Here is a 13085-nt window from a genome sequence, read left to right as displayed (position 1 = left end):
CAAACACAACAACAAAACATACAAAAACAACACAGACAACAACAAGAAGCATACCAAAGGCACCAATGTCAACAACAAGCACGACAAAACCAACAACACTGGAACAACGACTGGTACGACATGGTACAACTCTGCAAATGCAGGACACTGTGACAGCACAGCTCAAGACAATGGCAAGTGTGCAGACATACCATGGTATGATAACGCACCTTACAAATTCACATTTGCTACACTACAAACAAGCAGACCAGCTTTCAAGGCAGCTGACATATGGCATCAATACCGCAAACACAGACACCAGTCCAGGTCAGACAGGAAAGATGACAACAAGACTCACTACGACAAGCATCGAAAACAAAAAGAGTCCAAATCAGACAACGAAGTGATTTGACCATTTGAACACCTCCTGATGACTTCTTGGTTCCTTAACTGCAGGGACACTGACGGCATTCACAAGGAAATGACAACATCAACATCGACACTTCAATAACAAAACAAGAAAGCCACTCGACCGTATAAATTCATGAACTTTAGACTCATAAATATTGTTTGGTATTGTATAATCAGCACTGTCATCATGACTTGTACATGTCATCACTTATCTACCTATTTTGTTCAATTTTCTTTAACCAAGTACAGAAAACATGTAACATGAAAAAAGGGGGGATGTGGTGATATACACAAGGGGTTAATGTAAATATACTACAACTAAGTAACCACTAGAGGGAGCACCAGAGATGTCATGACATGCAGACATACAGCCAATGGGTCATTACAACAGGACACAACCAATGGGTAATCAGGACACCCAGAGGTGGCATTACCACAAGGGGGCACTTTACAACCCATATACAAGGACAGGGCACACATGCTCTGCCTCTTTCCACAGACAGACATCTAGCGAGTACATCAGGGTTGATCAGCAGCATCACACCCAGCACGTGGCTTAGAGCAGGCTGGTAAAGATAGACTGAGTTACTACAGTTGGATTAGCAGAGAGTCGAACTCATTTAAGAACTGTGTTAATAGTTCAATAAACACGTTGAACTCATTTCATAGTCTGGAGCATCCTTTGTCAAAGCATACATCAAGGAAGCAGTTTATGCTACACGAAGCAGCATAACACAAGTTCCTATATGTGCATATAGATCACAACAGTTATGAAAAGGAAAACAAAATGGATATAAAGGATTTGGGACAATCGCACTGGCCATTGGAGTGTCAGTGCTTCAACAAAAGCAAGATATAAATGGAGTTATAGTTTCTGTCTTATTCTCTTAAAAACAACTTTTTAAAGTACAAATAGCAGCAGAGAAGTGAATAAATAAATCTTGACAATGCTTGCATGTGACCTGACTCCTTTGTCACTAACTGAAGAGACCAAAATGTAGGATGTTGGAAATGATGGCTCAGAGCATTTTCAGGAATTAACTTGCAAAGATGAGGACTTGACTGGTTTCTTTGAAAAGCAGCTGGCTGGAATTTTGAAAAGCAGCTTGGCCCCATCATCGCAAAAACTTGAAAGCATCCATTTTTCAAGGTAGAATTTGTCACTTGACTTGCTCGTCACCCCTGTATACATATTACAAACCGAGAGACTACAGAACCTTGGGGTTTGTGGCTTCCAGTTAGGTTTGCCATGTCAGTATGCTTTTGTAATTTTGTGCGTCAAATTGCAAAACACATTTCTGTGCTTCAATAAAAGAAAGGAACAAAAGGTTTTGCACTTTTCATTAAAGCATTAATTATTTATTTTTGGATTTCTTTCTCTTCAGCTTGAGCCATTCACACAAGAAGTGTTACAGCAAAGACCAAATCCCAATGCTGTTCGTTCTATTGAGAACGTAATCGAAATACAAAGTGAGTGTGGACAGTAATAGAACTATACTGATTTTCTGCTGTTGTATCTGTGGATGACTGTATTGAACTAACTAACTTTTAAGATATTTGATTTAGTGGTAGGTCAGAAGCACTTTTGTTGAACTTCAAAGCTTTCCTTTTCTTCGGAAGGAAAGAAAAATCAGATTAAATATGATGATGTCATGCACAACAGAATGTCACTGAATATTAGTATACATAAAGCATCTGGCAGCAAGCTCTGTTTTTCTCCAGCTCGGGGAGAGTGAGTAATGAGCCCCAGACCTTCCTTTGCAGCCTTTAGTGTCCTATCGAGACTGAATTCTCACCCCATTGAATCAGGGCAGAATTTTACAAGACAAGTTGTCAACGAACATCTAAAAGCTGTGAATTTGTTTTTTGTGCAACCTGAAACCTTCAGATTTGACGATGTCCAAAAAATTAACTACATTATAAGCAGTAAAAATACTTAAATATTTCTGCTCAAAATAGTATTTTGCATGTTGCATTTGAAAAACAATCATAAGAACTAGGAGCAGGAGTAAGCCATCTGGCCCCTCGAGCCTGCTCTGCCATCTAATAAGATCATGGCTGATCTTTTTGTGGACTCAGGTCCACTTACCCATCCACTCACCATAACCCTTAATTCCTTTACTATTCAAAAATCTATCTACCTTTGTCTTAAAAACATTTCCCGAGGTAGCCTCAACTGCTTCACTGGGCAGAGAATTCCACAGATTCACAACCCTTTAGGTGAAGAAATTCCTCTTCAACTCAGTCATAAATCTGCTCCCCCTTATTGTGAGACTATGCCCCCTGTTCTAGTTTCACCTGCCAGTGGAAACAACCTCCCTGCTTCTATCCTATCTATTCTCTTCATAATTTTCTATGTTTCTGTAAAATCCCCCCTCACATCTAAATTGCAATGAGTATAGTCCCAGTCTACTTAGTCTCTCCTCAATAAGCTAATCCTCCCAACTCAGAAATAAACCTAGTGAATCTTCTCTGCACACCCTCCAGTGCCAGTACATCCTTTCTCAAGTAAGGAGACCAAAACTGTACTCAGTACTCCAGGTGTGGCCTCACCAGCACCCTATACAGCTGCAACATTATCGCCCTGCTTTTAAACTCCATCCCTCCAGCAATGACGGCCAAAATTCCATTTGCCTTCTTAATTACTTGCTGCACTTGCAAACCAACTTTTTGTGATTCATGCACCAGGACACCCAGGCCCCTCTGCACAGCAGCATGCTGCAATTTTTTACCATTTAAATAATAGTCCATTTTGATATTATTTGCTTTCTGTCAGTTAACCAATCCTCTATCCATGCTAATACATTACCCGTAACGCCATGCACATCTTATGCAGCAGCATTTTGGACGGCACCTTGTCAATTGACTTCTGGAAATCCAGACACACCACATCCACCGGTTCTCCGTTGTCCACTGCGCTCATAATGTCCTCAAAGAATTCCACTAAATTAGTCAAACATGACCTGCCTTTCATTAACCCATGTTGCGCCTGCCCAATGGGACAATTTCTATCCAGATGTCTCGCTATTTCTTCCTTGATGATAGATTCAAGCATTTTCCCCACTACAGAAATTAAGCTAACCGGCCTATAGTTACCCACCTTTTGTCTACCTCCTCTTTTCAACAGTGGCGTCACATTTGCTGTTTTCCAATCTGCTGGAACCGCCCGAGAGACCAGTGAATTTTGGTAAATTACCACAGGCGCATTTGCTATTTCCCCCGCCACCTCTTACGTTATTTGCGTCTTCCATTCTGAAGACCAACACAAAATACCTGTTCAATACCTCAGCCATTTCCTTATTTCCCATTATTAAATCCCATTTTTCATCCTCTTAAGGACCAATGTTTACCTTAGCTACTCTTTTTCATTTTATATGTTTGTAGACACGTTTGCTATCTGTTTTTATATTCTGAGCTAGTTTACTCTCATAATCTAAATCTATCTTACTTTTTTTATAGCTTTTTTCTTGGCTTTTCTGTTGACCTTTAAAGATTTCCCAATCCTTCAGTTTCCCACTATTCTTTGCCACTTTGTATGCATTTTCTTTCAGTTTGATAGCCTCCTTTACTTCCTTAGAGCCTACAGTCCTTCCTTTTCACTGGTATATACTTTTTCTGAGCACTGTGAAAAATCTCTTTGAAAACCCTCCACTGCTCCTCAATTGTCCCACCACACAGTCTTTGCTCCCAATCTTCCCTAGCCAACTCTTCCCTCATCCCATTCATAGAATTTACAGTGCAGAAGGAGCCCATCAAGTCTGCACCGGCCCCCGGAAAGAGCACCTCACTTAAGCTCACACCTCCACCCCATCCCAGTAGCCCATCTAACCTTTTTGGACACTTAGAGTAATTTAGCATGGCCAGTCCACCTAACCTGCACATCTTTGGACTGTGGGAGGAAACTGGAGCACCCAGGGGAAACCCACACATACACGGGGAGAACGTGCAGACTCCACACAGACAGTGACCCAAACCCATAATCGAACCTGGGACGTTGGAGCTCTGAAGCAACATTGCTAACCAGTGTGAAACTGTGCCACCATTGTAGTCTCCTTTGTTTAAGCACAAGGCACTGGTATTGGATTTTTCCTTCTCTCACTCCTGTATTTTAAATTCAACCACACTATGATCGCACATTCTGAGAAGGAATAACTGTGAGATCATTCATTATTCCTGTCTCATTACACAGGACCAGGAAATATAAATATTTCAGATCTGTAATCAAATGGCAAGTTAACCAGAGCTACAGTTGCACATGTTGGAATGATAAAATTCAATTTTCTGCCCATGACCTCCAGGTATGAATTGTATGAACTCAGCTGACCATTCAAAATAAACCTCTTCAGCTCCCTTCAGCGGGACAGCAGAAAACAATCTCAGGAGCAGTCAGTCCAGTCTGATCTCATAATTTTCTATGTTACGGCCACAGGAGGGATGAAAATGACTCCCCAGTGATACCATTTCAAGAATGACAGTGACAGGGTTTTGTGTGAATTTAGTGGGGATGAAGGTATTTATTCACTGTCTGTGTTTAATCATTTTTGTACTTGCAAAAAAAAACCCAGTCTGGCAGACTCTATTGAATTTAAAACAAAGAAAAGGTAGATTTTATGAAATTAAAAATCCACGCAGCTAAAGATATAAAAACCTGCACCCGATCTTTGCAACCCACTTACAGACACACACACACACACATGCAGAATTCAAACTATACAGTAGAAGTTATTTTCTCAGCCAAATTCACATTCACCGCTAAAAAGTTTTTAAAAAGTCAACTGTTATGAGTCCTTTTCTGGTATCCTTGACTACGGCATATTTTTCTTCACCGTGATCTTGAAATTCTAGTAGATTAAGCCCATGTGAAACTGCAGTTGTCGGAGGTAATTTATTTAAAAAACCTAATCCATTTTTTCCAGAAGTCGATGATTTTTGCACCTGAGATTCCTTTCAATGGAAATTTGCTATCTCTGTAATAGATTTTATAATGTATAGAGATATGGTCCTGATCTTGGGAGAAAAGATGAAGGAGACCGTTACTGCTTCATTGCCAGCTTTTCGAGACTACTTTGTTTTAGCAAATTGTGTGCTTTATTAAAAGACAGTCAGAAAACGGTTACTCCAATCATGATCTCTATCCCCATCATTATTTCAGAATGTATTTGCTTAGTTGATATCTGAACAGATTGTTGCTCTTATCCCATGGCCAATAATGTTCCAACCATTTGCTGCTGAATTATTCATCATCCATCTTGAGATCATAAAACCCTTTCCTTATAACTATAGTCCTGGTGGAGTTTCTGCCTCCACTTGAGAGAAAGCCTTTTAGAAGTGCAGGACAGTTTCAGTAAATCTTTTGAAGTAGTTGATGACATCAGCAGCTATGAAATTTATGAGAAGGGATTCATGGTACGTCTGAATGGTCATTCACATTGGAAATTTCCAGAAACGGTCGACTTGAAGTACCAGATGGCAGGTGACTTGTGGCAGCCATCAAATCAGTATATTTTCTTGATTTTTAAAAGTCCTTTTTAAACAGCTCAATATATGTTTCATCAGCAGATGAAATTACTGATTAATATCACTCATGCGCAAGTCACCAAGTCATACTACGCACGACACCTAGCACAGTCGAGTGGGGTTGGCAGTGATGTGCATATGGGGAATTGTTTGCAATGGTGGGACGGAAGGGCTAAAAAGGCAGAAGCAAAGAAATTACCATCTTTTGTATTATTTGTACTTCGAAGTGTAGAAGAACAAATCAGGTTATGAAGATTTTAAGCAAGAAATTGTTGTAAAAGTTAGAATCAAGATAAGGTGATTTAAACACTCGACAAATACTGGGAGACTGGTACATTTGGGATCAGTAAAAACTTTGAACTTAGTTTGTGTATCAACTAAACCTTGTGTATTTCTTTTTTTCTTTAAGACAGACCGATAAGTGCTCACAATCGCACTGTACTATCACACTTGCAAAATTTAAATTTGCTTATTTAAATCAAAAAGATAAGCCAAATAAGTACTTTAGCCATCAGTGCAATTTTCAGGAGCTGTCTGCATTAAAGTTTAAATTGGTGATATGCAATTTCAGTTTTGTTCCATTTGATGCCATTAACCTAACGGTAAAAACTGAACCAGAGAAGCTGCTCTGGTGCTGTAATATTTATAGCAACCTGCAATAACCTACTCTAACACCGCAGTGATAGAACAAAGAATGACATTGTGGCACCATTAGTTTACATAGCATAGCTGTTGCTGTAAACTGGAATTAGACTTGCTTATTTAAGTAGGTGTTGGCAATGCAACTATGTTTTTTTTCTTGGTATGGAAAAATTTATAGTCGAGGAAGGAAATGTTACACATTCATCAAATGAAACCAACCAAAGTACTTGCAAATTGGTCTCAAAAGGGCTTTCAATGTTAGCTTAGTTTATGAATTACACGTCTAATAATTAATATTTCCACTAGAGGGCAGTTTTTTAAGCAAAGTTTTCCCAATATAGTTCATGCAAATACCATTTTAGAAATAAACCTGTTCAAATAATATTTATAAAAGAAGGACTTTCTAACATTTAAAATACACTCTTTCTGTACAGATGTGACAAAAATGGTTATTGTTGAGAGCCTGTAATACTTTCACAAATTATGATGTTAAAAATTCATTTTGTTGTAATTCTTACCCCATAAAATGTCTTTTGAGTCTGCTGAATATATTTCCTGGGGGTCGGTTAGCTCAGTTTGCTCGACAGCTGGTTCGTGATGCGGAGCGAGGCCAACAGCGTGGGTGCAATTCCCGTATCGGCTGAGGTTATTCATGAAGGCCTTCTCAACCTTGCCTCTCGACTGTGGTGTGGTGATCCTCAGATTAAATACCCACCAGTCAGCGCTCCCCTACAAAGGGAAAAGCAGCTTATGGTCATCTGGGACAACGGTGATTTTCACTGTCCACCAAGCTTGTATGTTCACTATTCATAGTTTTAGAGGGGAATGTAATTAAATCATTACAACAGAGTAAAACTAAAAATTGCTATTAATAATATTAGCAGACAAGCACTGAGCTTGTTTGCATTAGAGTCTTCTGTCTGCTATTTAAGAAGTGTTAACTCATTTAAAACAACTAAGTATTATTGAATAAATCCTAATTAAATTTATATCTTTCTTGCTGACAGACTGGTACCAGCAGATGTATAAAACTTATGATTATTAATTGCATTTTTATGTATTCTTAGGTAAATACTGGAAGTCGCTACAACGCTTTTCCTCTACTGCGGGCTATTCACTGATAGAGGCACAAAAGTGTGATAAGGAAGAAGCTGACACAGTAACAGCTATGGCTTCATTGTCAATGGGTGTTAAACAAGGGTCTAATGCTGAGAAGAGGTGAGGCAGGAAGGAATATCTCACTTTTGACACTGTAAACAAGACTTGCTTCTGTGTTGATAGCTGGGCGGTGGTGTTCGCTTCTTGGGAAAACAGCACTTGTTATGACAAACTAGATAGTGTGTGGATAGATCATGACTATAGGAGCCTTTGTCTTTTCTGTATGTAAGTTACTAGCATATTTTATTTTCCTTTCCTGCAGGCCAGATGATGAACCCATGGAGGAAGAACCACCTATGTAGTTGCCAGCTGGAGTTCTCTCTTTTGCACACAATATCTTTATTTCTCTAACTCTGCCAAGACTTCATTCTGCATCTCCTGTGTCCTGCTGTGGTGTTCTTCCAGAATCCAAGGACGACTGAGCAAAATGCTGGCAATAAAAAAGTAAAGATTTTTTACCTCTGTCCATTCCTGAAATAGGCTTGTGGGACAGCCAGCACTTACTTTGGCAGAGTCACCAAGGAGGTGTAATCTCAAAGCCCTGCTCTGAGTTTACCTACTCAAAAGTTCTCCTGTCTCAGGCAGTCAACCACTGTTTCTAATGTTCTTGTCCTTAGCAAAGGATGTAATGACATCTACAAGTCCAGATGCATTGATTGTAATCTCAACAAAATCATGTGACGTACAGTAATTATTCCGAGAACATTTACAGTGTGGAGAGAAAGACTATACCAGAATGGAAGAGAATTAAGAGGGTGTTTTCTAAGAATCCCTACGAAGACATGAGCGTTTGTGCCTTTTTATCAACAGATGGTTGCTGATTTTTGAATTGAGGAACAATGCCTTAAAAGTGTGGAAATGATTCCTCCACTGTTGTGACGTGGAAATATGGTGGTGAAGAAGCCTTGTGTTTCCTGGCATGCATGCAAAAAAAAATCTGAAATCCAGTCTCTGGATTTTAATACCCTGTTGGAGTACCATTTTTGCTGTTTTTCCAAACGAACCCTAACCTATTTTAAGGTAGTTGCCAGTCCAGAGTGGCAGATATACTGTTGGAAATTGGCAGGTTGTCATTAGAACCTGCTTTACTTATTATGGTGAGTTATATAACACAGTAGTATAGGGAATCAACCAATAACAAAGCATGTGTTAGGTTGAATTGCGACAGGTAAACATGTTTAAAGATTGGAATGTTACTCAAAAGCATGATTGCAGGATTTTTTTTCCAGACTTCCACTTCGGTGGTCCTCATTTCTAATAAAAAATGAAAATATAAACCAATAGTAATGTTATCCATTAGACAACAAGAGGTTTTTTGACGATAAGACCAGGTAATTTGTTAATAGTACAGAAGATAATCATGTATAAACGTTTTCTTAGCAGACCAAGTTTGATTTTTATTAGGTGGGCACTTACAGGGAAAATGATGGCTTTTTACTGAAGATGGGAACAGAAGGATTGTGGACACTTCGAGGAATACCTCACTATGAATGTTTGTGGTGAGCCAACATGTTTAAGTCACTTGGCAACTACCTTAATCATAACTTTTTTTTATTTGTGTTTATTTTTACTCCTGGTAAACCATTTAACAAAATAATGTCTACTTTTATACAAAGAAGTCCTTACAAGTTTTTAAACCATGTTTCATAAGACCTAATAACTTGGTTTTTTAAATTACTTTTTTGGTAAGAATTCCAGTTACCTTTCCCACTAATATTTTGCTGAAATTCTTCTGTTCTTTTCATGACTTTTTTTGTGATTACTCCTTGGTTCCAGTCTAATTTTAATTTTCCTTATTTTGTTTCCCTACATGGAACGTAGCTTTCTGATGGCTTAAAGAAGTGAACTGGAGTTTTTTTTTAGGAGGAAGTACCTTGAGTGAGGGATCTTGTTCAAGCTTTGTGTAATGATTCCAGTTGGTGTATATTACTATATGATCTGTTCTAAGTAGATTTATAAATGAAGTCTTGTAAGAATAGTATTGCAAGGTGATATCATACCCATTTAAATATGAGTAATACTACAGTGATACTATATTTGATATTTGTAACTGGTTGCACTGCAGAAGGCTGCCGTTTGCTAAGGGGGAGTTAGCATAAGGTTTTCAGTTGCTCCATTCTGAAACCAAGAAGGAAGATTGTGATGGTGTTTTTGTCCAAAGACTGATTGTTTTTACAGTGTAGGTCTGTGAGCTGTGCTTATCAACTATTAACAGGGATGGAAAGCACTTGGTCCTGGGCCCATGGTTGATTCAATTCTGCAGGTGCTTGGGTTGGCCCCAGAATGTGACTAATGCTGGTTGAAGCCTGGGCTGTAAAACAGCATTCTCACTGGAGTGTGGGAGAGAAGGTGCACTGTCCTGCCATCTGTTAAGTACACAAGCACGCTCACTCTGGAATTTATGGGACAACTGACATGGGGGTCATTAACTAGTAACTTTTTTCTCTATGAGTAAATGGTTTTCATTCCTCCTTTTGTAATGGTTGCTTGAAGCTTAATGAATTTAGCGCTGTGAGGAGTACGTGGAGCATGTGTGCGTGTGTGAGATATTTGGCAACACTGAATAAGGGCACTACTGTATTTTTGTTTTAAAACAGATTTACACAACATAAAATATAACCAGCTGTAATCTTTAAGACAGTGTTCCACACTTTCTATAGGATTATGTATGTTTGATTGCAAAGCAATTAACACATCAATTCTGTGACTTTTAAGAAACTGTTTGCATCTACTCTTGATGTTAAACATTCCTTTAAATAAGTGGAGTTATGTATTCATTCCTTCTTTTGATAAGGTGAATTTAAACATTGTTTTAAGAGGGCCCATTGTTTGTTTTCTTTTAAGGGGCATTGAACTGTATTTTTTTTTCATGAAATGGAAGATAGTGAGCTTGCATGTGCCACAAGCAGAGATATCATTTGTTCTGTACAGGTATGCACGCAATTTGCAAAGTTATTTCCAGGGCAGCTTACCGAGTTTCGCTTTTTTTCTTCTTGGCATCTGAAGATGAGGTTTTGACTTTTTTTCTGATGAACATATTGCTAAACCTCAAAAGGAGATGCCTGTGACTTATTGAAATATCTTCAAATATCACTCTCTTTAATACTGTTATAAATTGATACTTAAATTTGACAAAAAAAATTTAGCACTTGTGTCATTACCAGTAGAATATTGCATAATCTGCATATAAAATTTTAAGAACACAGCAAAAAAAATTGTAAAACTGTTAACTGCCTGCGTCGTCTTGGGGCCAACCCTTTTGAGACAAGCAATTTTTTTTCTGGACTAAGTATTTAAGATCATAAACAGTTAACCTTTCAGCGCAGCTGTTCTTTATCTCTGCCACCATAAATCGTGTAGCGGTAATCCACTTAGCAGTTGTGTATTGTGATCGATGTGGATGAATATTTACAAAGAGAGGTTTTTGGGGGCGGTATTGTAGTTAAGAAGCAGGAGTGATGGCTACCTGTCAGCCTCACCTCCCTCCGTGTTTTGATATTGACTACAAAGTATCACGTTACGGTGTATTACATTTTGTGCTCCATAGTGGAGGCGCCTTTTGTTTTCTTTTCCAGTTTGAGGGGATGAAAAATGTGTGAGATGGATTTTAAAGTTTGTTCACCCAAAAACTTTTATTTCAGGTATGTAGTAATGGAAGTTGTAACTATATTTTAACCTTCTTTGTACCTATCCATACTCAAAAATGACACCACCATTGTTATCAGTACCAGTGAACGGGTTTTCTGTATTTTAGCCACAATCAATTATTGTATGGACCTACTTTATTGGTGATAGCCTTATTGTGGTAGCTTTTGATGGAATTCATTTGCCTGTTGAAATGGATCAGACTTTCAGACTGTCCAATGGTGTATCTCCTTGACAGTACAGACTTCATTTTTGACTTTGTTAGCAGTCCAGTATTTTGTACCACATTCTGACAACTCGCTATTGTGGTGTAAATAAAACTAATTACAACATCACATTTAAATCTGTGTCTTCCTTCTTGATGACCTTTTGGAGTTCGGTTGTTGTTAATTCCTTGTTGAACTAAAACATGAAGCTAAAAGTCAGGGTCCAATGAGATGTGACTGATTCCATCTCTCCTTTTCCTCATTTACATAAAAGCCTTTTGGCAAACTTACATGTGTTAAGTTCCACATACACACTGACAATTCCCAGCTCTGCCTGTCTACATCTCTTGGCTTGTCCACTGACTCTCATGTTATTAGACTGCTTGTCCAACAGTCCATTCCGCAGTTTCCTTGCAATTAACGCCAAGCTGTTCCAGTACAGCCACAACACTAGCATCTACCCAGCAATGTGGAATATTGCCCGGGTCTTTCCTGTATACAAGAAACACGACAAATTGAACCCCGCCAATTATCAATCCATCAGTCTACTCTTGATCATCAGCAAAGTGATGGAAGGGGTCATCAACTGTGCTATCCAGCGGCACTTACTCAGCAATGACCTCACTGACGCTCAGTTTGGGTTCGGCCAGGGTCGCTCAGCTCCTCACCTCATTACACAGATTTTCACAGTAACTTCATTGCAGTGTTAATGTAAGCCTACTTGTGACAGTAATAAAAATTATTATTACAGCCTTTAATAATAATAATCTTTATTGTCATAAGAAGGCTTGCATTAACACTGCAATGAAGTTACTATGAAAAGCCGCTAGTCGTCGGTTCGAGTACACACAGGGAGAATTCAGAATGTCCAAAGTACCTAACAGCACGTCTTTCGGGACTTGTGGGAGGAAACTGGAGGAAACTCATGCAGACACAGGGAGAACGTGCAGACTCCGCACAGACAGTGACCCAAGCTGGTTTAGCACAGTGGGCTAAACAGCTGGCTTGTAATGCAGAACAGGGCCAGCAGCGTGGGTTCAATTCCCGTACCAGCCTCCCTGAACAGGCGGCGGAATGTGGCGACTATGGGCTTTTCACAGTACCTTCATTGAAGCCTACTTGTGACAATAAGCGATTATTATTATTATTTAACTGGGAATCGAATCTGGGACCCTGGAGGTGTGAAGCAACTGTGCTAGCCACTGTGCTACCATGCAGCCCCAATCATGGACAAAAGAGCTGAACACGAGGTGAGGTAAGAGTGACTCCTTGACAGCAAGGCAGCATTTGACCCAGTATGGCATCAAGGAGCCCCAGCTAATCTGGAGTTGATGGAAATCTGGGGTGGAGCTCTCCACTGGTTGGAGTCATACCTGGAACAAAGGAACATGGTTATGGTGGTTGGAGGTCAATCACCTCAGCTCCAAGACATCACTGCGGGAGTTTCTCAGGTTAGTGTCCCAGGCCCAACCATCTTCAGCTGCTTCATCAGTGACCTTTCTTCCATCATAAGGTCACAACTGGGGA

General features: G+C 39.3%; 1 protein-coding gene across 1 annotated transcript in view; it reads left to right on the top strand.

Moving 5' to 3' along the window:
- Positions 1–11695, top strand: part of LOC140407090 (histone deacetylase 4-like) — a 111874-nt gene extending 100179 nt beyond the window's left edge. The window contains exons 12-14 of the mRNA XM_072494825.1: positions 1776–1860; positions 7617–7767; positions 7970–11695. Of these exons, the coding sequence (XP_072350926.1) occupies positions 1776–1860; positions 7617–7767; positions 7970–8009 (276 nt within the window). The 3' untranslated portion in view covers positions 8010–11695. The remainder of the gene's footprint in view (positions 1–1775; positions 1861–7616; positions 7768–7969) is intronic.
- The last annotated feature ends 1390 nt before the right edge of the window (positions 11696–13085 follow it).

The sequence above is a fragment of the Scyliorhinus torazame genome, chromosome 2 (assembly GCF_047496885.1).
Source record: "Scyliorhinus torazame isolate Kashiwa2021f chromosome 2, sScyTor2.1, whole genome shotgun sequence".
Taxonomy (NCBI): Eukaryota; Metazoa; Chordata; class Chondrichthyes; order Carcharhiniformes; family Scyliorhinidae; genus Scyliorhinus; species Scyliorhinus torazame.
The sequence above is the reverse complement of the archived record's forward strand: the minus strand, read 5'-3'. Positions and strand labels throughout refer to the sequence as shown.